At 39.6% G+C, this 26440-nt stretch overlaps 1 protein-coding gene across 4 annotated transcripts in view; it reads right to left on the bottom strand.

Moving 5' to 3' along the window:
* C10H12orf42 (chromosome 10 C12orf42 homolog) overlaps nt 1–26440 on the bottom strand; it is a 157876-nt gene that overhangs the window by 45114 nt on the left and 86322 nt on the right. For all 4 annotated transcript variants that reach the window (XM_021174793.2, XM_021174791.2, XM_021174795.2 and 1 more), the window contains one exon: nt 18768–18879. In XM_021174793.2, the coding sequence (XP_021030452.1) occupies nt 18768–18879 (112 nt within the window). The remainder of the gene's footprint in view (nt 1–18767; nt 18880–26440) is intronic.

The following is a 26440-nucleotide window of genomic DNA, read 5'->3' as shown; positions in this document are numbered from 1 at the left end:
GGGTAGGGAAGTGGGGGGCGCTATGGGGGACTTTTGGGATAGCATTGGAAATGTAATTGAGGAAAATATGTAATAAAAAATATTAAAAATTAAAAATAAAAAAACAAAGTCCTTAGGCCTCTTTCCGTAGGTCTTGCTATTGTAGAACCCTTCCCTTATTCCAGTGTGGATTGGGACTGGCAGGTCTTGGCTGCATCATTAAGTCCTTGGTGTTCTTTTTCTCTTTGGACTGTATTTGGTATTTCTTTCTATCCAGCTTGTTTTCTCCATTAGTAACCTCTGTTCTAGTCATTAATAATAATAACACCATAGATTCAATAGTATACTGCCTTGAAATTATGTCCATCAGAAAATAGGCCATTACTTTTCAATTTAGCCTCTGGGAAGTTCTTTGGGCCAGGGCAGAAAGCAACCAGTGTGTTTGCTAAGATGTCTAACAAGAATGGCATCTAGACCAGTTGTTAATACTGCTCCCCTGTAAAATCTCTTGTGAGCTTCAACAGTCCATGTGCCTTTCTGCACTATTTTTCAGTCTACCACTACAATGGCCAGTTAATCTTTACTTACAGCATTCAGCCACTTTTCTGGTCCACACATTCCTCCAAACAACAACATGATTAGGCTTGTCACAGCAATAGTCTACTCTTTGGGACCAACTTCTCTACTACTTACTTTTCTACTGCAACAATAAGATACCATGGCTAGAAACAACCTATAGAAAGGAAGTGTTTATTTGGGATTGTGGTTCCGGAGTAATAAAGGATCGACTATGACTTGGAGACATAACAGCTGAAGCAGCAAGCCGAGAGCACATATCTTCAGTAGCAAACTCAAAGCAGAGAGAGGGAATGCACAGAGAATGATAGAAGGCTTTCAAAACCTCAAAACCTACCCCAAGTGACACACTACCTCCAACAAGGTACCCTGGTAACCTTCTGAAACATGACCACCAACTAGGTACCAAATATTCAAATATTTGAGCCCACCAGAGACATTCTCATTCAAACCACCACAGAAATGTAATCAATGCTGCAGCTAATAGCATCAACTTCGTCCACTTCCCTGTCTGAGGTATGCTCATAGAGTTATTAAAATATTGTTTTTGAGTATGTGCTGAGGGAATTTATAAAAGAGAGTAGCATTAGAATCAAGAGACTAAAGAAAGAAGCAATGAAATGGAATCTTCCCATCTCTAATTTGTCGATGACAGAATAGGAAAACAACGAGATAGAGTCTGGACGCAAAAGACTAGGCTGCTCTCTCTGCTTGAGCTGTGACAGCTCTGATCTCCTGCCTTAGGACACTGAAGTCCCCACTTTGGTTCCTGAAATGCTGTGACTTATACCAGTGGCCTCTCCTATCCTGTCACCCTCACTCCTCAACTGAGAGACACACCTCTGGATTTTTTAGTTTTCATGATTTCAGGTTCCACAATTACACCATTGGCTTCCCTACTTCTACAGCCTGAAAGTGGCTTATCTAGGGCCATCCTGTTCTCCACAATCCTGGAAACCATCCTCATAGCAAGTCTTCTTGTGTTCATTGGTAGATAAGTAGGTAAGTAGATTAACAGACACTTGGGACATGCCTACACCAAGGTGATTGATTTACAGCCACACCTGCAAATCTAGAGATCTTCCAGACACTTGGAGAACTTAATTGGACACTTCTGTCACATGAAAAACCTGAAAGGTCATCAGACACTCAAAATACTTGAAAAACTCCACAATTTAATAGAATTTTCTAGCATGTAAAGGTGTGTAGTTTTGTGTTGTTTGGTTGGTTGTTTGGTTGTTTGGTTGTTTGTTTGGTTGGTTGGTTGGTGAGTTGGTTGGGTATTTTTGGTTTTGCTACTTTGTGGGTTCTTCTTTTCCCACCCTTTTATCTCTCAAGCTTTACCCCCATCACTAGATAAGAGAAAAAGAAGGATAGAGTGGAAAGAGCAAGACAGATCTAAATCTAATTTCTTTCTTCCCTTTTTCTTCTTTGAGCATGGCTACTAATTAAATGAAATCACCCTCACACTCCCAAATGACCAACAACCACCAACCCTGCCTCTTGGGGGCCCTAGCATTTATATATCCTGTGAAAAGTTCCCAGAATTACAAACGTTACACAACCACAGAAACTATCTGAAGCTGGCAAAACCACTCCTCTGTTAAGGCACAAGGCAAATCATAGTCAGCTGCTGTAAAGCAGCCCCATATCCCATACCTGGGATTAAAAGGAAGACATGTTCTTATAATATTTCTGATTTTAAGGAAACTAAAATTCCATCATTCTCACTACAAAGGTTTGTTCAGATTTTTTTTAAATATTACCTCTCATTGCATTCAATCTGGAATAAGTAATTTCAAAAGACCTAGACATTGTTCTATCTTGAGTCCCAAGATATAATTTACTCAATAAAAGGGATAGATAAGTCAACTGCCTACTGAGTACCTACTGAGTACTACCTACTGTGACCCAGGCACTGTGCTAATTACTCTACTTACAAGTTCCCACTCAATCTGCCCCAATGTGATATTATTGCCCTGTAATACAAAGAAAGAAGTTTAAACAAAGATAATCAGAAAGATTGTAAGTTAAAAGCATACTCAAGCTATTACATTTCAAAAGACAATCCAGATTGAAAGATTATATGCTTTTTCCACGTCTTTGTGTAGAAACAAGACCACACTTAAAGTTCCACAATGAACACTACAAACTGTAAATAAGTCTGGATGGCATTAGATTTGAATGATGCCATGAGTTTTTTTCTGAGGTTTAATGATAGGAAAATCTCATTGTATTGTCACCATGGTCTCTGCTCTTCTTCCAGATGTCAAAAAGAAAATAACCAGACAAGAGTTGGGGCTAATTTGAATGAATTTGAGAACTCTGTATCCTCACACAGTTTACAGCTTAGACATCCCATCTACAATGCAATTCTAAGGAACTGCCAGGCCCACTCAGAACACCATTCAGAACACAAAATAAGAACATATAAATGTGTTAGAATGGCGACCCAAGTCCAAGTACCATCATCCATTCTCAAAAGATCTATGTGTTCTGTTAATGCAGTTTTACAGAATAAATTTCAGAGTTCACACAGACAATCAAATCTCTTCACCACCAAGAACCCTAAAGTGATTCCCCAAATGTCTTCTTCCCTTAAGAAGTGGAGATTTAGTCATCAGTGGGAGGAGAGGCCCTTGGTCTTGTGAAGGTTCTATGCCCCAGTATAGGGGAATACCAGGACCAAGAAGCAGAAGTGGATGGGTAGGGGAACATGGAGTGGGGAGAGGGGAGAGGGAATTTTTGGAGATGAAAATAGGAAAGGGGATAACATTTGAAATGTAAATAAAGAAAATATCTAATAAAAAGGGGGGAAAGAAGTGGAGATTTTAATATCTTCTTTTCATTCATTATACAGGCATTTAAATCACCAAATTGATTTCTTTTGATTGACTTCCCTTTACTATGATAAAAACCATTCAAGGCAGCAAATATAAAACAATGCTTTCATGGAGAAAACAAGCTCAAGTTCTCCATGTAGTACTACTCAAACAGTGTAGTTATGAATGTCATTGTCTGACTGAGCACTCTCAAAAGAAGCCCTGCAGTTAGCCAAGGTACACTTTCTAACATATACTTGAAAAGTGTTTCAGAAGCTCAACGTTTTAGTAATGCCAAAATGGAAGTGTATGTGTGGGGGCAGGGAAAGATTTCTTCCTCCAAGGCTATTGATTTTAAGGACAAATTTATTGAATTGGCACCATCGTGGATGATACCAATTATATTCATAAGCTCAGATGTCTGTACCCACAAGGAAATATTTTTATCAGCTTCATCTTTAAATAAGAAACAGTAGATAATCTCAAGTGTGTTATCTAGAGTTACTTTATGTGACAAAAAATAGAGGAAAGCAGAGGGCCCTCTAATATGTATACAAACTGGGTTATTTCCAACTGCTTTCATCTTCGTTCAAGCAAGAATAAAAGATGATGCTTGGATTCAGATAGAGCATTCCAGTTAGGTTGCCATACCAGCACCTGAGACACCAAGCCTGGAAGAGTTCATGATCCAAGCTGGTTTGAATTTCAAACTGAGACACTAAAAACTCAAGGGCTGAGTTATAGCTCAGTGGTGCAGCACTTACATAGCATAGATAAGGCCCTGGGCTCAATCCATAGCATCATTTCTTGAGCCTCAACTACAACGATAGAAAGGGTTGCCATTCATGATCCTCAAAGATATAGTTTAGTGCAAAGGCAACAGCTAAAAGGGTGGTGCCAAACACAGATGTTTTACTGAGCATCTCCATGCACATTTGAACATGACAGTTCCATACATGAGCTGAGAAGCAGAGGTGCTACCATTGGCTAAGAAGGCCCATACAGTTCTTTCTCCTACTTACAAAGCTGTAATGCCTTAGCCTCCTTCTCATGGTAGTGATGTTCATATCACTGCTCTGCTACCCAACCCTTCCTCTTAGAAACTGTAATCAACCCAGCACCTGTATGCACTATTGAGGCCTCACAACTCCCAGATACAGATGATGGACTGAGCCTTGTGTCCCATTGGCTCCATCAATGGTTCTGTTCTTTCTCAGGAAACTCAACTGGAAGCTTGAGGACCAAATCAACTCTCTGCAAAGCTCTGGTAAGTCTTAAGGACACCACATCTTGGGCTGTCCATGGCAGACCATGCAAGTGGGGAAGAAGAAGGTGGGAAAGAGGAAAGTCTACAGAAAACTAAGAGTGAGGCAGGTGTAGAAAGGTAGCAGAGAACCTTAGAGAGGGGAATCCAAAGATACAAAAATCCAAAGATACAGTGGCTTATGAGGAAGGAGATTAACCTGAGATAGCAGTCATAGGTTCTTCTGTAGGGCTGGTTAATGATCTAACTTCACCTCACTGAGCTTGTGTGACCTCAGTCGCTTGCCTTGTTCTCCTTGGCCTCCACCTCACATACAACTGGAGTATTAATGGCACTCCCCTCAAGGGTTTTGGGTGAATTAAATAAAACACACTTGTAAAGCAGTCTAATACAAATATCAACATAGAGCATCTAAAAACTGTTAGCTCATGATAATTAAAAATATAATCTTTCTATGGATACTTTCCATTCTATAAAGCAGGAATAACCATGGACCTTCCGTCATAGGTAGTAAATGAATTAATATACATAGTCTTCAAGGAGTATCTGGCATAGAGTGAAAGCTCAGGAAACTTGTTAGCATTGTTACCACTGTTGATGACGTCATGACCATTTACCACCGTCTTCATCATCATTAGCCCAGCACCAGCCAGGACTTGACAGCACTTTTAATAATTACCACTTTCAAAGATTAAGCCTATTATTCATACAATGATAGAATGATATTTGCCTCTGTGCAGAAGTGTGTGACTCTTGCGTTCTGCATTAGATGTATTTTTGCTGGTGATCCATTCATTATGAAATAGGTGTAGTACTTTGCCTCTTTGGAGGCAAGGCTGTAGTCATCTATGAAAGGAATAAACAAATGAAAGCAATCTAAATGTTCCCCAAAGGGGGAGTACACAATCCAAGGATAGTAAAGTCAAGTATATATAATATTGTTGAGCTATTAAAATAATATGAATAAAGATTTATTGAATTGAATTATGAATCCATATATAAAGATAACATAATGGTAAATCAAAGTGTTAAGATTGTACAAACCATAGGACAGCAACACTAAAATAATAGCTACATATACAGTCTTAGGAACATCAATGAGTTTCACATTATGTTATATTTATTTATTTATGTTCATTTGTGTGTGAGAGGGAGTGTATGGAGGGAAAAATAGAGGGAAAGGAAGAGAGCACATATGTGGAGGATAATTTTTTAAAGTAGATCCTCTCTTACCACCACATGGGTCCCAGGAATAGAATCCAATCCATTAGACTTCGTGGTATGTGCTTTCACCTACTGAGCCACCAATGATTAGTTTTATCATGGTAGGCAGACAAAAGGATTTCTGACTCCACTGGCCATGCTTTCTGTAGAAATAATAGAAATAGCTGCCTAATACACTACTAACTTGAATCCCCCCAATGTTAAGCACTAGTAAGTACATAAAAAACACATCATTTTTTTTCTTTCCAGACAGAATAAACCAATAATAATCCTTCACAGCTTTAACTCTCGTTAAATATTACGGTAGAATTTATCAACGGCTAAATATTTAAATAAATGATGTTCACATCAGTCTTTTTCTGAGTCACATCTGTGCCACGCTACAGCACCTTGAAATGAATAGGTCACTAGCAGTTAACAAGGTGTTTGATTGTACTCTAGAATTCTCAGTGTGGCTTCCTGCGGCACTCCTACAGAGAGCATATGTTCCCATGTTGATGTTCCTCACCAGCCTGAACATCCCTCAACAGACTCTATATGCCCAGACCCTCCGGGCTTGTGAGCCTGTCAAGTCTCTTAGAATGTTACATTTTATCTTAGCACTGACGCAGGTTAAACCCAAGATTGGTTCAAGAGGTACTGATAAAGAAAAGATTCAAACATTATAAAACCAAAAAATAAAAAAGTTAAAAAATCCTGAGAACGTGTATTCTAAGTCTTAATGATGCAGAGGGCGGTGGGAGGGGGAGAGATGAACTTGGTGCAGAATCAACTGAGGGGAAACAAGGAGCAACTTGCTGGCCAGTCCCTCCCAAGGCTCACGGCCCCGCCCAGGGCTCACAGCCCCGCCCAGGGCTGGCCTCACAGCTTCACTAACACCCTTTAAAACTGAATGCTTTTAAGCATTGATGTGGCAAATTCCAGACACCCAGCAGGACCCACAGAAAGTTTACCATTGGAAAAGCAGTATGAATGTCTAACCATCCTTCCGAGGTTTAACCTCTTCCTTCTTCCTAAAATGAAAGTCTGAGAGAAACCTTATACTTCACTTTAAGAGATGTTTATTAAAAATGAGTTGCTGTCATGGCCTGTTTCCTATTGTTACAACTGGCAAGCACAGGTAAGGTAATTCATTTAAAATATTTAATCAAGTATGAGAAATTTTGAAAGAGGAGCAGAGTTAATTTTTAATTTCAATATTTTAAGTTAATGTTTAATTTTCAATAAGTATTGCCTAAATTATTGTTGTTCTCACTTAATCTTCAATATTCAAAAAAATTGCAGTCTACCAGTTACAGCATAAGACACAGCTTAGTGTGAACAATTCTCAATAGTGTTCATTGGCCAACTATGTATTAGCAGCAACTATATTTAGTTATTAATATCATGTCGAATTACAAATTCATTTCATCCTATAAAGCATACTCTTGGAGCAGAAGAACCATGGTAAATATCTAAATATTGCTTGCATTTTCAAATACTACCTATTACCATATATGTTCTGTTAAGCAAACTAGCTCACTTGACATTGGTAAATAGGAGATGATTGTAATATAATGTAACAGTTTGAAAACTGCCTTTTTCATACGCACTTTTGCTCACTGTCTGAATATCTGAACCACCTCAAGGAGAAATATGTCAAGACATAGACAGAGGCAAAGGTTTTTCTGAAATTATACTACGAATTCTCCAAAGATTCTGCACAACAAAGGAAACAATTGTGTTCTTCTACAGCCTACAACCTACAGAATAAGAGAATATACTTTATCGCTAGCTATATGCCTGGCTGAGGATTGGTATCCAGAACATATAAAGAACTCAAAACACTAAACAATAAGTGGACAAATGAAATGGACAGAAGTTTCAGAAGTACAATTACAAGAAAATTATTAAAATGCTCAATATCCTTAGAATCACAGAAATGCAAATTAACACTGCATTAAGATTCCTTCTCAACCCTGTCAGAATGGCTATAATTATAAATCCAGGCAAGACTGCGGAGGAGGGAGCTTCATATGCTACCAGTAGGAGTGTAAATTGGTCTCACCAGTATGGAAGTCACTCATGACGTTCCTCATAAAAACTAAAAATAGAACTAGTATATGACCCAAATATATCACTCCTGGGTATATACTGAAGGACTCTAAGACAGCACATCACAGAGACAACACACACCCATGTTCACTGCAAAAGTGTTCATTATAGCCAAGTCATGGGATCAAACTAGAAATCCATCAGAAAGTGAATGGAGAAGGAAAATGTATACAGGTACAATGGTGTTTTACTCAGCCATAAGTAAGAATGAAATTATGTCATTTGCTGGAAAGTGATTGAAACTAGAGACACCCCATTAATGGAAATAAGTTAGATAATCGTTTTGTATATTGTAATACTAAAATTAACATGAGATCTTGGAGAAAACAAGAAGGGGAGTCATAGGTTGGCAGTATTCTATTTGTAGGTGGAGTTGACAGGAAGTGAAGTGTTTTGGTTAACTGCCTGTCAACTTGACCCAGTTCTGGATGATTTGAAGGAGTCTCAACTGAGAGCTCCTGAGATCACAAGGCCACGCCTATGTGGAGTGGTCTTGACAAATGATTGACATGGGAGGATCCACACTACTGTGGGTGGTGCCACCTCCAGGTGATCTCCTGCTTTGGTTTCTGTGGTGATGGACTATAACCTTTAAGATGAAATACAATACAATATGATACACAACAAATCCTTTGTTCCCAAGTTCGTTTTGGTCGGCAACAGTTTTACTGCAGCAACAGGAGGCAAATAGGAGCAGGTACCGTGGAGCTAGTGTGGGAAGCAGTTTTGAGCCAACCAATGAGGATGATGGGACCTGAACTCTGGTCTTCTTCCAAAGCAGTAATGGCTCTTAACCACTGAGCTTTTTCTCCAGACCTCCTGGAGGTTTCTTGAGGATTAAAACTTGCAATCTCATAAGTAGGAGTAGATATTTAAGAAATTACATTAGCTATAGGGAATTTTACAATGGATAAATGGATTGATGTTGTTCACTGTTCTTAAAACAAAACATGTCATATGCCACTTTTCAGATCTACACTGGTAGATACATAGCAGAGCTTACAACACCCATACTAGATCTTCCTTTACTGAGAAAAGCATTCATGTGCTTGCTTTATTGCTTTAGGAGTGTGCCTGCCTGTCTCCTCAAAACAAAAGAACCTCATACTGAGATGCCAACATGGCTAAAATTTAATGCTCTGGATGAGGCTACACTACAACACACTACTGCTCTTGGCTTGTGTGGTTGTTGCATTATGCTTGCAGAACTTGACTCATTACTATTGGTTTTGACCTCTAAGACAGCTCAAAAATTGAGGAACTACACCTTTAGACAGAGGAGGAAGAACAATGTTAGTAATGCATGGCATTAATTATCACTGCAATTAATAAGGGAAAGACAATGAAATACTACAAAAAGCTAAAAGAAAAAAAAGAAGTCAGATGTAAAATACTACATATTTTATCTTTCTTGTTGTTCCTAGAATCTTTATCGATCCACAAATACAAACGTGTGTGTGTGTGTGTGATTTTATGCTTCCAAATACTTTTGCTTCCAAACTTTAGGTGCTTGAATCCTTCATGTATTTCCTTATATTTAACCCCTCAAAATGTTTTAAGTATATACTTACTGTTTTCTTTAATAGCCACTCACCTTGCCTTTTTAACACTCAGTACTTTCATTAAGACTACCACTCTTTGTAGTATTTCAGAGTTGCAAGTGTGATGACTGATCAGCCCCCCAACCTGGATTTTCTCACTGAGGCATGCACTTTTTCAGAACATAGGCTTCCTCAAAGGCTCTAGTTATCATAGAAATCTAGTGCATAATTGTAGTTGACATTTCATAATACTACTCATAAATATAACTGATTCCTGACCCTAGTCATAGCTCTTTCCCTGTCATTTCTAATACTTCATCAACCCCAGTTTATAAACAAGTGTAAAGAAACTAACCCTGGGGGCCATGAGAACTATTAGTACCCAGAGAAAAGAGCAGAGTGTATCCAGTGTTTGAATGGCAGGTAGACCAATGGTATGATGCAGCAATGCTCATCAGAACCTCTCCAAGCACAGGACTTTCCACCTCTAAGCTTTACCTTTTCTCCCCATGTACAGCAGCTCTTCTCTCGTTCTCTAACCATTTCTTCTTTTATGCTCTTTTCCCCTATAAACGTGAGTTCTCCAACTCATGAATAAGAACAACTCTGGGATGAAATAGGAAATTGTCTGTCCTGGGACCTCATTTCTTTGAGGGAGACAGTGTATTAGGAAACATTAAAACATAGTCTTGGATCAGCTTTATATAATTTTCTAAGACACATTGAGCCAAACATAAGCAAATAGGCTACAGGCCAGAAGGATCACCAGTACCAGTGAAGCATTGGGTCTAAGTGCCTCAACTCTAACCCAGTGAGATACTGACTACCCTTGGGATTCATTATTTTATCATTAAAAAATGGAGGGAATAATAGCACATCTTCCCCATAGAGTTCCTATGAGGATTAAAATGATAGGACTCAATTAAGTTCCCTGAGGGTTAGTTACTACAATTGTTTAATTAGACACAGTGTAACTGATGTTTTCCCAAGGAATACAAAGGTATAAACACACCTTGCTACATCATTACCTACCTCTCTTCTTGGCTTATGCCTTTCTTTCAGCTTTAGCTCTTATTTGCAACATAAAGAACTACAGTATGCTACTCTTTTTTTTTTATTTTTAATATTTTTATTACATATTTTCCTCAATTACATTTCCAATGCTATCCCAAAAGTCCCCCATAGCGCCCCCCACTTCCCTACCCACCCATTCCCATTCTTTTGGCCCTGGCATTCCCCTATATTGGGGCATATAAAGTTTGCAAGTCCAATGGGCCTCTCTTTCCATTGATGGCCGACTAGGCCATCTTTCGATACATATGCAGCTAGAGACAAGAGCTCCGGGGTTCTGGTTAGTACATCATGTTGTTCCAACAATAGGGTTGCAGATCCCTTTAGCTCCTTGGGTACTTTCTCTAGCTTCTCCATTGGGAGCCCTGTGATACATCCAATAGCTGACTGTGANCATCCACTCCTGTGTTTGCTAGGCCCCGGCATCGTCTCACAAGAGACAGCTATATTTGGGTCCTTTCAGCTTCTAAACGCTGACACCATTGCATACAGTATGCTACTCTTAGCTCAGCAAAATGACACAGAACATAAGCCCCAGCAGACATCCTGAATTGTCCAGGAGTCCTAAAGGTTAGTTACTACGCAGGCAAGAATGAAAGTTTAAAAACACTAGGAAATTCAGAGCATCCACCTTCCAGAGGGGTAGACCAGCAGGCCAACTGCCATGTTACTCACAAAATGCCATTGCTTCTGTTCCCATGGAGTTTCACAGACTTGAAGGACAGAGTTGGGGTCTGGGGTGGGGGGGTGGTGAGCACAAAGGCTCAAAGGCAGGAGTGAGCAAAGGTGGCTGTGTTATTAATCCATGTGATTAATCCAGCATGCTAAGGAAGACTGCAGAATCGAAACCTACGAGTGGTTTTGATACACATGGATTTCAAAACATTGCTGAGCTCTTTCACTTGACTGGGCTTCCTTTGCTTTGTTGCTTGAGTCTCATTCTTCAGAGTCTGGCAGGCACAAAGAGGAGAGGGCATCCACAAGAGGACCATGCAACACAGACACTGTGACGAACGTCCTTCTCCCCTCCCTTTCTAGGACACTCCTCCTGAATTTCCCAAGAGCTAAGCCTTGGATTTGTATTTGCATCATCTCCCACCCCAAAATCTGTTCCCCAGATGCAGATGTCTGTCAAACCATGAGAAATAGTTTTGCACCATGAAGTAGGGCATCAACTCCTACCCCAAACTCCTTTGCAAGAAAAGTGGTAAGAAGGGTGGAGACATGCTTCAGATCCTGATGGGAGTCACCCTTTGGGGTGAGCAACCCCAAAGAGCCCCCACAAGAATCTGAGCTTTTTTCCCCCACAAACCCATGAGAGTGGAATGGAAGCTCTTGGTTGCACCAAAGAAAGAGCCAGTAATCTTCAGAGAAAGAGAGGGAGGTGGCAAGAGACGCATTGTCATCCTGGAGTGCCTTCTGTCTGTTATGGTGTGATTCTGATGAATGTGGGAGCAAAACTGTGTTTTCTGGGAGGTCAAAGTGGTCTTAGCAGAGGGCTTAACAAGATTTGTGATAGCGTTGTAGAAAATGAATTCAGCTGAGCTTGTTATCAGCACTGTGTCAACAGGATGGTGACTCTGGCAAACAAACAAACAAAAACCACACAAACCTGTATCACTACGTGGGTCAAGCTTAGATCCAAGCTCTAGAAAGAATAGGGGCTCCAAATTAACAAGGTCCCTACTCCCCTACTCACTTTCTCTTCTCCAACTCTCCACAATCTGGTTCCTTACCCTACCGCACAGACAGAGGTCAAAATTTGGAACAGTGCCTCTCAGGTGACATTCTGTGATCACCAGGTCAACATCAATTGATCAAGTTCATTGGAAACTGGATTTTGGGGGATTTCCTTTTAGAATAACTCTATACACTATACTATATATATCACTATGCCCTATAATTTAATCCATATATACTTTTTGTAGGGCTGGCCCCCAGTGCCCTATATGGAGCTTGATATAGAGGAAGCACTTCCTATGTACTATTGAACTGTATCATAGGAACTGATCTCTGACAGTAACCATGGCCTTTAGATGAATTCCCCATCTCCCTAACTGAAGACACTCACCTGATATTAGTATCTCCATTTTGCCTTAGGAAAATTGAAGTATGAAAAAGTTGGGTAACTTGTCCACGGTTGCACAACTCAGTGGTTGACAAGGAATTCAGACTCAATAGTCTCAGTCCAGGAAGGGTACTTGTAACTGCAGAACCTCTCCTTCACTCCTGGCCTCTCCCTACTTTCCTGGACCCACCACGTCTCATCTCCATTCCTGCTTTTGGAGTGCTCCTATGGTTCTAGACCCAATTCTTACATCTTTGTATCTTCTTCCCTCTCCTTATCATCTCATACATTCCCCATAGTCCATCATCTCCTAGCGATTCCTTAACTCTTCTCTAGTTCAGACCCTGACTCTGGGTAACAAGCCAAAACCTCTTAAAAAACATCTGCCAGAATGCCCATTAGACACATCTAGTAGAAAGAATGTCCATTAGACACATCTAGTAGAATGCCCATTAGACACATCTAGTAGAATGCCCATTAGACACATCTAGTAGAATGTTCATTAGACAGGAGTCCTTTGCCAACATCTGTTCAGAAATAAGAAATTGCATTTGTCTTTATGATTATCTATTTTCTTCTTCCACTTGGGGCTGGTTTATTTAAAGTGGGGGAAAAAGCAATCTAACCCCTACTTGTTATTTAAGGATATACAGACTTATTGCTTTTAACCCAAGAATTGGGAGTCATACAGGAAAAATGGTCCACCTGTCTTGCAGACCCTAAGTGTCCAGCTACACAGCTAGTTCTTAAACTCTTTGACAATTGCTATGATCATACTGGGCTTGCATCTGGCTTCATGATCATGAGAAAAAGTTCAGGAGTTGACACTGATGGTAATAGAGTCAGTCTTGAACAGAAACCCCATCTCTCCTGTGCATGAATATTATGTTTCTATGACCAGCCTGACTACACTATATTTGCTTCACTACTCTTTGGGAAATATAGCTCAACCGGGTAAGGAAGTTATTTGTAGATTTCACATAGGTGATGGTGAGTCTAAAATTGGTTCCATACACTGAAACTCTGGGAAGTCTATGAGTTAGCTCTTGATGCTTAATAAACCATCTCAGGGCACAGGAGAAAAATCATTTGATGAGGTGCATTTAGCTTCTTAGGTAAACATGAAGGAAAACCTATCTTTGATGCCCAGAGACACATTTCAAAGCCGTGCATGGTGGCACATGCTTATAATTCCAGCACCGAGGAGGCAGAGACAAATAGAACTCTGGAGTTTGCTGTCCTGCTAGCCCTGACTGCACAGTAAGTTCCAGGTTAACAAGAGACCCTGTCACAGAAAACAAGGTGGGCATTGCTAAAAGTTGATAGCTGAGGTTGACCTTTGGCCTCTTCATACACGCACACACACGCACGCACATGTGCGTGCACATACACATAATTAACTAGTCAGTTAATGAAAAATAATTAAATCTATAAATCATTCTAAAACCTTAACTAATCTCTAAGCACATGTGCCTGTGTTCTTGCACATATGAACACAAGTTCACATGATTCTGAGGGTTGAGAGCTCTGTGTCATCTCAGCCAAGGCTGAGGACTTTATGGTGAACATCCTGGCAACTCTAATGTTGAGGAGATTTGTCAGCCACTCACATGTCAGCTCTCAGCTGGGGTGACAGCCTCATGTTTCTTACCATTTATCTGTTAATTGCTAAACGTATGTTATGCATTCAGTCTAGGAAAATGGTAAGGTTCCCAGCAGTGGCAAGGGTGACTCAAGGCAGATCACATTTAAATTATCTTCCTCTGTGGTACCTTCTAGAGTCCCATTAGTCAAAACTAGGAGAGTAGTTAAGCTGGGAGTCGACGTGTGGAGAAAGACTTCCCGTTGATGGGAGGAAGGAACAAAACAGGAAAACACATTTCAAAGGTGCACGTTATCAAGAAGTCTGTGAAGTTTCTACAGCTATTTTTACAATTTTTGTGGCTGTTTGCCTAGTTTAGTCCTGAAGAGAAGAGAAACTGGAAAGGGGTGTGATAATTACTGGAGTTATTTAAGCAACAGCACCTGGGAGGAGCCATCCCACTGACACGAACAACCGATATAGCAACCCAAACGTTCAGACCAAGTCTGTGGGGGACATGGAGTATTATTACCAAGTCTGTGGAGGATGTGAAGTATTACTTTACTCTTTCTTTTTAAAAAAAATATTTATTTATTTTATGCATGTGGATACACTGTTACTGTCTTCAGACACACCAGAAGAGGGCATCGGATCCCATTATGGTTGTGAGCCACCATGTGGTTGCTGGGAATTGAACTCAGGACCTCTGGAAGAGCAGTTGGTGCTCTGAACTGCTGAGCTATCTCTCCAGTCCTGCTTGACTCTTAGCCTCTATAACTGGTCCGTCTCCTTCTCACCTCCACCCTCTCACATCCTCACCATCACTGCATCCTCCCTGGGAACTCTTTCTCTAACTTTCCAGCTCTCTCCTTTGTTCCTGCTACAGTTTTGTACACAAACCACAAGGTGATAATCTTTAAAAGTAGGTGGGAAGAGGAACAGAGACTTCAGTGCCCCCATGGAATTTAGAACACAACCCAAAGCTCTTCCTTGCGGCTAACAAATAACTTCAGTACTAGTTTTCATTTTAATTTCCACAACACTTTCCTTTCTCCAGAATAAGTTTCAATTTTCCTAAACCCAATATATTAAGGAATTCCAACTCTTCTGGATTCCCTGGATTCTATTAGTTAGTCATTTTTTGCTTTGTTTTGTTTGTTTTGCTTCTCTTTAATTTATCCTCCCTTTTTTCTTGAAAAATTGTACAGAAGTTGCTCAAGAAGATTCACTCAAGTCAAATTTACATAGTTGTATAATTCATTGGTTAGCATCCAGCTATGTCTCACCATATATGCAGATCTGTGATTATTAGCATAATTAAGGTCTAAACTAACATTCCAGTCACATCTACAAAGTCTCTCATAAAAATAAAATAAAATAAAATAAAATAAAATAAAATAAAATAAAATAAAAAGCACATTTCATCTGATAACTGGATAAACAATGGTATATCCATACAATAAATAGCTTATTTCTCAACATAGATCTGGAGTGCATTAGACTAAATGAAGGAAGTTAGATTTGGGAAACTGCATGTCAAATGATTCTGTTGATACAAGAACCTAGAAATGAGAGAACTATGAAGATATTAAATGGCCTGTCTCTCATCAGACTCTGTGGGTAGGCAGGGTCTGATGACAAAAGAACATAAGAAAATCCACCTGCTATTTTCCTTCATAGCTTTCATTATTATGTACTATCTATTGCAACATGGATAATTTGTCTGCTCACTTATCAATTCTTACCTTACTTAAAAGGTACATTTCAAGAGGGCAGGAATCTTACCTGTCTTATTCATGTCAGTATTTCCAAAAACTAGCCTGATGCCAGTCACCTGTTCAATCATCCTTGACTGAGTAAACCGATGGTTATGTAAACACTACCACACTGGCCTTCTATCTCAGTCCTCATATATAATCCACGATCATGCACTGTGAATTTCATCTCCTCCTCTTCCTTTCCTCCAATTTCATAAACACACCATTCCCTTATCATTTTCTTCCTTGATTGTCAACAGCCTCAAGAATAGTTTTCTTGCCTGAATGCTTGCCTTTTGATCTGGCTTTAATTGCTACTAGAGACAACTAGTTCTCTCTCCCCTGTCGGCCAGCCTCACTAAGGATCTTCCCTCTTTCAAGTGTTCAACTCAGATCCCCTTCCTGTAACAGAACCCAGAAACAAAATGCTATTCATTTGTCCTAAGGGCTCCATGAAAGCAAATAAGTGCCCCAGCTCTAGAAAGTCCTTTATAACTACCCCTCCATCCATTGGTGACCCTTAGGCATAGCCTAACTGAAGACTTCAGGTCACCAAATGTAAAATGTATATTAAAGCACTTTAGAACTATCAGGGGAAAGAATGTCATTTTAAGCATGGCATTTCTCAAATAGTTACAACTGTAACCTCTGCTCTGAAGATCTCATGTGCTGAATTTTTAATTCTTACATTTTTTCCAGATAGATAGGTGGCCAGTTTTGGTCTTTGGTTGTATTTTGAAAAGAACTAAGCATTTACTCTTATCAATTGCCTGAAATTAAGTGACTAAATATCTAGCTGAGTCTTTGTATGATGTTAACAAGAGTAAGATATATCAGAACACACTTTAGTATGTGCTACCATACCCCTGAAATATGAAATACATACTACCATTGTCTTCTAGACTCCAAAGGAGACTAGTTCCTGGACTTCTTTTCCATGACCACCAAAACATAAGGTTGCCCATATCCCTTATATAAAAAGGCATTGTACTTGTAAATAGCCTACAGGACCTTCAACACAGTTTAAATGATCTCCAAATTACTACAATACATGATAATAATGCATATGCTATAGAAACACTTGTTTAATATAACAAGATAAAAAAGTCTGTATATGTTTAAAATAGAGGTACTTACAGGCATAAATACATTTTGAGCTTTAGTTGGTTGAATCTACAGATATAAATCTTTGGATAAAGATTTCATCAGAAGTGTACAATCCAGGACATTGAAGATGACATAAAACCAACAAAACCTTTCAACATACCTGATATCCAAGTATATTCAAGAAACTAATGAAGAACAAGCCTGCCTCCATCTTAGATGTAAAAGCCATCTTATAGTAAAGACAAACTAGATTCATTCCTATTGATGATTAAACCTCTGTTTCTCAAGGATCGGGCTATGCCCCATCTGTAACCTTAGCTACAAATGGTTCTGTACCATCTGTTCCAGGAACAGCATTATGTCTTTGTTTCAAAAGATTATATGAGCACCTCGGGCTACCTTGTTTTGACTATCTATTGTGATTTCCTTGTTTTGACTATCTATTGTGATTTCCTTGTTTTGACCACCTCTTATATTCTGCACCCATAACTCTTTTATTTTCCTCCATTTGGAAACCCTCTACCCCTGAGTCCTATAAAAGCCTTGTGTTCCTCACATCCAGTGCTGATCTCTCAAACCCTGCTTTAAGAGGAAGCAGCCCATATACACAAATGAAAACGTTTGCTTGAATTGCTTTCTTTAATTAATGTGGCCATGATGACTTGGGTCCGTGGTCTTTCTCCTTCCATCTTTGGTAGTAACACTGTATGAGTATATTGCATAAGTGAATAAACAAGTGAAAACTTTCTAACATTAAAAATTAACAACACAGCACACAAGTCAAAGCCCAACCATTATCTTCTTCATTGATTGTTGTAAAATTGTTGCTTTTTCTTGGATAACAAATTGATCATATAATTCATCTCCCTTTCAAGTCAGGGAAATACTCTTCAGAATAGAGTTTACTAATACTCTCAAGTTGCCATAATCGTCCGTAGTGAAAGAACATGGTAGATAAAAACACACATCACATTGGTCTCATTTTAAAAAATTAAATTCTTAACAAAAGTTTACCTCCCATCAACTTAGTTTGGAAAACCATCCCTACCCCTCCCCTCCCTTTCCCTTTCCCTCTCTGTCTCCACCTATACACACACATTTGGAACAATTTGGGTACACTTTGTACAGTGGCCCATCTAACATTTCATTTTCCCAGATCCTTAAGACCCAAATTTGGTTACTCAAACTCATCAGACATAATGTGAAGACACAAACATGGGGAGAAATAAGGTTTTACTTTTGTTTGCTTCATTTTTGGTTTTCGAAACAGGGTCTCACTATACAGCCCTGGGTGGTCTAGAACTCATTTTATAGAGCAATTGGCCTCAAACTCAAAGAGATTCTCCTGTCTCTACCTCAAGGTTTTATTTTTGAGACCATCCACTCTAAGAATGATACATGCCTCTTGCTACAATATGTTACCCTTTCTGAAAAATGAAAGCAAGAACTAAATAAAGCCAGTAATATTTGTGGAACAAAACCCTAATAATGTCCATGCACCATGGATTTATCAAACCATGAACCAATGCCCCCCCTGGATTCGAAAATTCCATAAACTAATGAAGTGCCTTTTTCATTGCCATGTTAGAATATAGCTAAAGTAGAGAAAACCTTATGATTTTGCCTATATGTTCTATAGTTTCTTAGGAATCCATGGGATTTCTTAGGGTTGTTGAATTTACCTGGAAATGGCAGAAAATGCAATTTATCCGTTTTATGTGATGAGGAAAATGTCTTCATGTGAGTAAGGAATCTGGAGCAGGGTGAAGCTGTGGTTTTACAACGAGGTATAGGCTGTGAAGTAAAAGAGAAAAATAAATCAAACAGCATTAGCTTCGTGACTCCAGATACAAGGTGCACCACCTGCAACTCTTGCTACTCTAAATGAGTGACCTTGTAATAGCACTTTTGCCTCTTTATTCTTTAGAAGATACAACCCTGAAAAAAAATGATTCTAAATATCCTCAGCGTGTGCACACATACACACACGCTCACAGACACAACGACATACACACACACACAGATACACACAGGCACATACACATATACACATATACAAACATACACACATGCACACATACATAAAACATACGGACATGCACACATATATACAAACATACACACACATATACATACAGACACACAGACAGACATACACACACGCAAACACATATACATATGCATACACATAGACACTCAGATTCACACATATACACATACACCCAAAAATGCACACATGCACATATATAAACACACACACAAAGGAGTTGATGAACAGTTTCTGATCATGCAGAAAATTTTATACTGCATGAGACAGAAATGCTTCATTAAATTGATGTTTTAGTGAAGGGTGACCAAAATAAAAACCACTGATATGTATCAATTTTGTTGTTGTTGTTGTTGATAATGATGATAATGATGATGATGCTAAGATGAAAAACAAGCTAAGGTTAAAAGGAATTGGAAAATGTTAAGAGCAATACTCTAAATTCTTAAAATATTTATTTTTAACTATCTTAGTGTTTTGAGGGGTCTGTGTAAATCCATGCAGTGACTGCAGAGAGCATCAAATCCACAGGAGTGGAGTCACTGGCAATTGTGAGTCACCCAATGTGAGGATTGGGAACCAAACTCCAGTCCTCTATAAAAACTCTAAGTGCCCATAATCATTGATCCATCTTCCTGGCCTCAGTATATTTTTTCCAGTTTTTATTAGGTATTTTCTTCATTTACATTTCAAATGCGATCCTAAAAGTCTCCTATACCCTCCCTGCTTAGTATATTTATATAGAAATAATATATGGCCTCTCAAACAGAGACATATTTCAGAATTAGAGTCATGGGCAAAGGGAATAGCTGCTATGGTGGTATCTTGTGAGAGGGTCATTACAAGCAGAGGGAGTATCTAGTAGTTCAGAAGGTCGAGAGGAAGAAAGAGGGAAGCAGTCAGGAGAAAAACAAGAGGCAAAACAGATACAGAAATAGAATAAACAACAAGGAATTAAGTCATCAAAAGGATGATATCACAGAAAAGCTGTTTATTAAATGTTGTCTCGATGCCAATTTCCCATCAATGTTTATATATAATTTAATTGTTTCCATATAACTGAATATTATATCATTGCTTAGAAATTGGATACACAATATGTATTATTTATATATAATACTCTTGATATTGGTATTTGTGGTAAAACTAACTTGCTCCTGAATGAAGAATGAGCTCTTACCTCAGTCAGCATTCTACATAACTCTTTCAGCCTTCTTTCTTCAGGGAATAGTTTATGTCCCAGTCCACAAATATTATACTGAAAGGGAGCATCCTGTAAATGTCCTAACATCGAGTCTTTCACTTTGGCATGCATTGTTTTAAGCCAAAGAGGCAAAGACAGGAGCTTGAAAAGATACACACTTTTCAGCCAGGAGCAAGAGTTGGCAGTTGAGAGACCCAGACTAGGCATACCAGTCACAAGAATACAGGAGATCAGCAGAAGGAGGGTCAAAAGACTGTCCTTTATAAGCCTTTCTGGTTGATCATTTTCTTATTTGCTTAGCACTGACTGAATTAATCTCTTAAAAATCATAACAGGTTATCTAAGAAATGAAGGGGAATTACTTCCATCTAAATGGAATTTCAAGAGTGAATTCAAGACCCAAAAAAATGATAAAGAAGCAATTTTCATGACCTATCAACCTCACTGCCCACCCCTTTGAAGTCCTCTGCATGTTGAAACTGTAGAAGCTCAGGTCAGAAACCATGGAATCATGACAATCCATGTGTGACATAATTAGGTTTAACTATCAAACAAATGCAACCAAAGTCATCAAAAACATGTCTCAAAGAGTTGCCCAGATCTGATTAGCCCGTAAGCATGTCTGTGGGGGAACTGTCTTGATTGTTAACAAATAGATAAAAGTCCAACTCACTATGGGAGGCACCATTCCCTAGGCAAGTAGTCCTGAGCTGTATAAGAAATCTAGGTAAGCATGAGCCTGCAAGAGCTCTGCATCACAGAGCAAGTAGCACCCTGATGGTTCAAATAAGAATGGCCTCCATAGGCTCACACATTTGAATACTTGGTCTCTAAGTGACAAAACTGTTGAGAAGGATTAGGAAGTATGGTTTTGTTGGAGAAAAGCCACTGGGGTATAGGCTGTGGAATCTCAAAATCCTACCACAGTGAGCTCTTCCTACCTTGAGGTTATCTCAAGATGTGAACATTCACCTAGTGTTCTAGCTCCACGCCTGCAAGCCTGTTGCCTGTTCCCAGACATGATGACATGAGACTCTAACTTTTGGAACCACGAGCACCAAAGTCAATGCTTTCTCTCATAAGTTGCCTTGGTCATGGTGTTGTATCACAGCAACAGAAAAGTACCTAAGAAAAGCACTCCCTGTCCCTCAATCACGGCTTCTGATGTGCTTTCATGGCTGTGAGCCAAGTTCCTTGGTTCAAGCTAATGCTGCAAAGAATAGCAAACAGGATTGCCTTCTAGTTCCTGCTTTGACTTCCTGCCTTAACTTCCCTCTTCCCTCAGTGATGGACAGTAATGTGTAAAATTAAATAAGCCCTTAGGTCCCCTTAGAGATGTTTGACCAAGGTGTTCTATAACAGCAACAGAAATCTAACTAGAACACTTTCTGGGTTTCATTCTTTCATTCTTCTCTATGGATGAATGAGTCATCCTCTCTGCTCCTTGGTTCCTTGTTTTCTGCAGTGTTACTGTCTGCTGTTTACATGATCAAGGAAATTCTTAGAAAGGCAACATTTAATTGAGGCTGGCTTACAGGTTCAGAAGTTAGTCCATTATTATCAACACAGGAGCATGGCAGTATCTAGGCAGGCATGGTGCCGGAGGATCTGAGAGTTTACATCTTCATCTGAAGGTTGCTAGAGGACTGACTCCCATGTGGTCAGGAGGAGGATCTTAAAGCCCACACCCATGGTGACACAATTCCTCCAACGAGGCCACACTTCCAAATAGTGTTACTCCCTGGGCCAAGTATATTCAAACTACCACAGCTACCTTCTCAGCAATCATTAAGCTCACTTTAAAATGGAAAACTAAGTAACTTTCCAAGGCTGTGGAAATGACTGCTGTAAGGAAGTCCCAAGTCTAGTCTTTCCAAACCCACACTCTTGATTTTTTCCAAGACAGGGTTTCTCTGTGTGTAGTCCTGGTTGTCCTGGAACTCACTCTGTAAGCCAGGCTGGCCTCAAACTCACACAGATCCACCTGCCTATACCTCCTCAGTGTGGAGATTAAAGGCTCCCAAACCTACATTTTTAACCCCACATCATATTGCTTCCTTTTCTTAGTGCTGGCACATCCAGTAATTCAAATGCACAAAGTCTTGGAAGTTACCCAGGTAACCTTGGTCATCCTCCTGACCTGCTTAACTCTGACTCTCAAATCTTGTACCCACTTCCTCCCTGACAATCCTCCAGTGCCCATTAGCCGAGCTACTTATAGCCTTGTTTGAAATTTACCTTCCTAGAATTCTCCTTTTCTTATTCTTTTTCTAAAATAAAAGCCTAAATGAGATACACTCCTACCTGTGTTTTAAACAGCTGTCCATGACTTCCATTTAAAAATCATCTGGGTGTAATATATTTTAAAATATAAATACTGGTATGAAATGCTTATGGCAGAGTCTGGGAGTATACACTGATTTTAAAAAACCCTACCCAGATAAATATACAGATAACGAGTAACTTCTTATTACGGAGGGATGCTGGCTCGGTAGCACCACCCATAAGCCTGGTACACAAGGAGACTCTCTCACTCCACCTAGATCTACTCAAGCAGGATCTGAATCACAGCAGAGTTTCCAGCTGATTCTCCACACACATTAAAGGTATAGTCCACATTTTATGTAAAGAATCCAATGCTTTCTATAGAAGGGGAAGCTGGCCATGAACCAGACCTGTGCCTCTTCCTCCACCTGACCATCAGAGGTCTGCAATCTACAACAAACTGATAAAAAGCTTAGACACCAAGTTCCTGCTGCATGAGACCCTTTATTGATCTATGTTGTATTGAACTGAATAGAATTTGATGTTTCAAAACATACGCTGAAATACATTATTGCCTTCTACTTGTGTGTTTCATGGAGCTGGGATCAAGCCAAAATTAAGGAATGGAGAAGAGGCCCCCGGGTGTTGTGAGACAAATGAGCAGGAATCCCTGAAGAAGAACCATCTCAGGAAAGGGACTGCTCTCTATGAAGACCTGTCCCAGTCTCTGGATTCAGTGTCTGAAGTCGGCACGCGTTCTATATCATAAGGCACAACCCCCAGCTCTTTCTTTTTTTTTTTTAAGGAAGAGCAAACTTTCACCACAAAGATACAAGAACAGTCAATATTGATCTTCTTGACAAATGGCCCACCTCATGCCACAGGCCGCTCAAGCATCTGTTCAATGCGACAGCCCTCCCCTTTGTCAGGAAAGAAAGCCAAGTGGCCTCACACGCTATCAGCTGCAGATCACAAATATTGAAAAGAAATAAATTTCTCCGAGTGAAAAGCACCTTTCTTTGTTTTCTAACCCTCTCTTCTCCCAAGTCATGTTGATTTTGGGGCCGTGCACACTCCCAGCACCTGTACTTTTGAATTGTTTGTGTGCCAAGCCTATTGTGGTTTCCTTGCTGGGCTTGAGGATTCATTCTAAGTACAGTAACCAATGAAATCGTTTTTTCTTTCTCTCTTGGCATTATGTAAGAGAAGCAGCCGCTTCAGGCCACCGACAGCAACTATAATTAGAAGACACGGGAGGACAGAATAAGAAACCGGAGCTCCTATACCTAGACTTCTCCCTTAGGATCATGGGAAATGCATCTCCCCTGCAGACCAAAAGAGGAAGCAAGGATTTCTGCAACAGCCTTATTATTTGGCCGAAAGATGATATTTTCAAACGTGTTTTGCAGAAATCTGCAATTGTTCTTTAATTGAGAATTAAGACCTAAGCAATAGCAACATAAAGGATAATCTTGCAATATGTATGCTGCAGTATGAATAATCACAGTGGTCAAGTGTCTGGGATGAGGAAGGGGGTAGAGCGGAGGGCATCACCAAAGAATAGGGCAAATAAGATATATAATGTTATGGAGAGATAAATGGGAAAGTTCAATAGGAGCAGTGTATGGGGAGGAGGAAGAGAAAGCAGGGTGCAGGAGGGGAAATATGAGGCAGTACAACTAACACCAGAAGCCTTTTGAAAAAGCAAATGGAAGCCAACTACTGTAGAAGTTTCCTACATACATACAAACAGACAGACAGACAGACAGATAGATAGATATGGATATCTGTCTATCTATCTATATGTCTATGTCCAGATCTATATCTACATCTAGACATAGGCATAGATATAGATATATAAGCAATTTAAATGACATTAACATGTAATGGCCAAGAGAATGCCCCCAGTAAAACCCCAGTGCCAGAAATGGTTTACATCTTGTTGAGTTGTTGGTCAAAGGGATCTGTTTCATAGCCCTGCCCAGCAAGCATCTCAAACTATTGCAAGGGCTCTTGGTTGTTCTCCACAACCTGATGGTAACACCCCATCGCTGAGGATAGCACTAACGTCATGAACACAGAGACATTGAGTTAATGCTCAGCTAGAAGCTTCCCCTGCCACTGTCCTGTGTTCATGGTGTTGGGAGGTATTCTGAACACCAACAGAGGAGAAAGGGAAGCAATATCAAACCCAGCGACCTAAAACGCAGACCTGCCTGTAAGTCTACTCCCACCACACAGAATGGCTTCTGTTGGTTCCCACCCACCCACCCCCATCCCATTTTACTTTCACGAATTTGGGAGTCCAGACTACAACTTTGGGTCATTGTGGTTTGGGTAAAACAAACACTTATATTTGAGCACAACACTGCACACTCCATCCTATTGGGCACAGAAACTTTAGTTCAGGACAACAGCAAACTGTGAAATTTTGTCAGAACTCCTTGGATGAGGGCTTCCCAGTGAGAGTGCAGAAGCTGGGGCTGTGGCAGTCATCTGACCACAGCAGGGCTTGTCTGTCTCTCTTCAGATGAGCCAGGCTGAGCTAGAAGGACTCCATCCTGTTCTTCCTGGGGCTTCATCTGCTCTATTTGCAAGATGGGGGTTCAAAAAGCAGACTACATTCGTAAATGTCCATTTTACTCTCAGTAAAACTGGTTCCGATGAGAATTGGTACAGTTAAGGCTGGAATTCACTTTGCCTTGGGGGAAATTTCTAGATAACCTACCTCTCCCCCAAATTAAAGAGACATCACTTGCTACTAACCCTTATGCTATGATCAAGAGATATGTTGTTGCTGTTGCTGCTGTTGTCATCGTCATTGTCGTCGATAGACATAGTAAGCCATAGTATAAAAAGCTAGAACTATACTCCTTAGGTATGCCTACTGCAGGCACTCTTGACTTCTTATAACATTCAAAAGTTACAGGAAATTTTGGTGGAAGAAAGGAAACACCATGGCCCTTGTTGAGCAGGAAATCCAGATTCATGTAAAATGGATTTATAGGTAAAGACACTTCTTATAAAACTATGCTGTAGGATAGAGAAATTGGCAGATTGTTCAATGGTTAAAAGTGCTGGATCTTCTTCCAGGGGGTTGGGAGTTGATGCCCAGCCCCTATGTAGCAGGTCACAATCGTCTGTAACTCTGGTTTCAAAAGGTCAGATAGCCTCTTATGATCTTCAAGGGAACCAGGCATGCAGGCAGGGCACAGCCATACATAAAGGTTTTAAAAAAAAAAAGTAAATTTAAAATTGCAAAATATTCTGTAGGAATAATCAACTCTAGATGTATTAAAATTTATATTCCAAAATAATTTCTCAGAAATCTAGCCCAATGGTGTCAGAAACTGTAAAATACAGTAAACAATGTCAGTTGCAGTGTAATTTCATATATAATAACATAAGAAAGGTTCTTCTGAAATTAAAAAATTATCTGAAATTATTTACAATATTGAAAATGAAATTGCTAAAAGCAAAGGCTTTTTAAAATGTCCTTATAAGTATATTTATAGAAAATAAGCCAAAAAAAATTTATGATCGATTAAGAGATAACATTAATGAAGCATTATTCACCATATTGTGCAAAATTGATGCAAAAATAGCATTTTTAATTTTGTAAGTTCTGATTTATACTCCTATATTGCTATTATTTATGGTACATTTATTTTTTTTAATTTTTAATATTTTTTATTACGTATTTTCCTCAATTACATTTCCAATGCTATCCCAAAAGTCCCCCATACCCCCCCTCACTTCCCTACCTACCCATTCCCATTCTTTTGGCCCTGGCATTCCCCTGTATTGGGGCATATAAAGTTTGCAAGTCCAATGGGCCT

The sequence above is a fragment of the Mus caroli genome, chromosome 10 (genome assembly GCF_900094665.2).
Source record: "Mus caroli chromosome 10, CAROLI_EIJ_v1.1, whole genome shotgun sequence".
NCBI classification, from domain to species: domain Eukaryota; kingdom Metazoa; phylum Chordata; class Mammalia; order Rodentia; family Muridae; genus Mus; species Mus caroli.
This window is presented reverse-complemented; position numbering and strand designations above follow the sequence as displayed.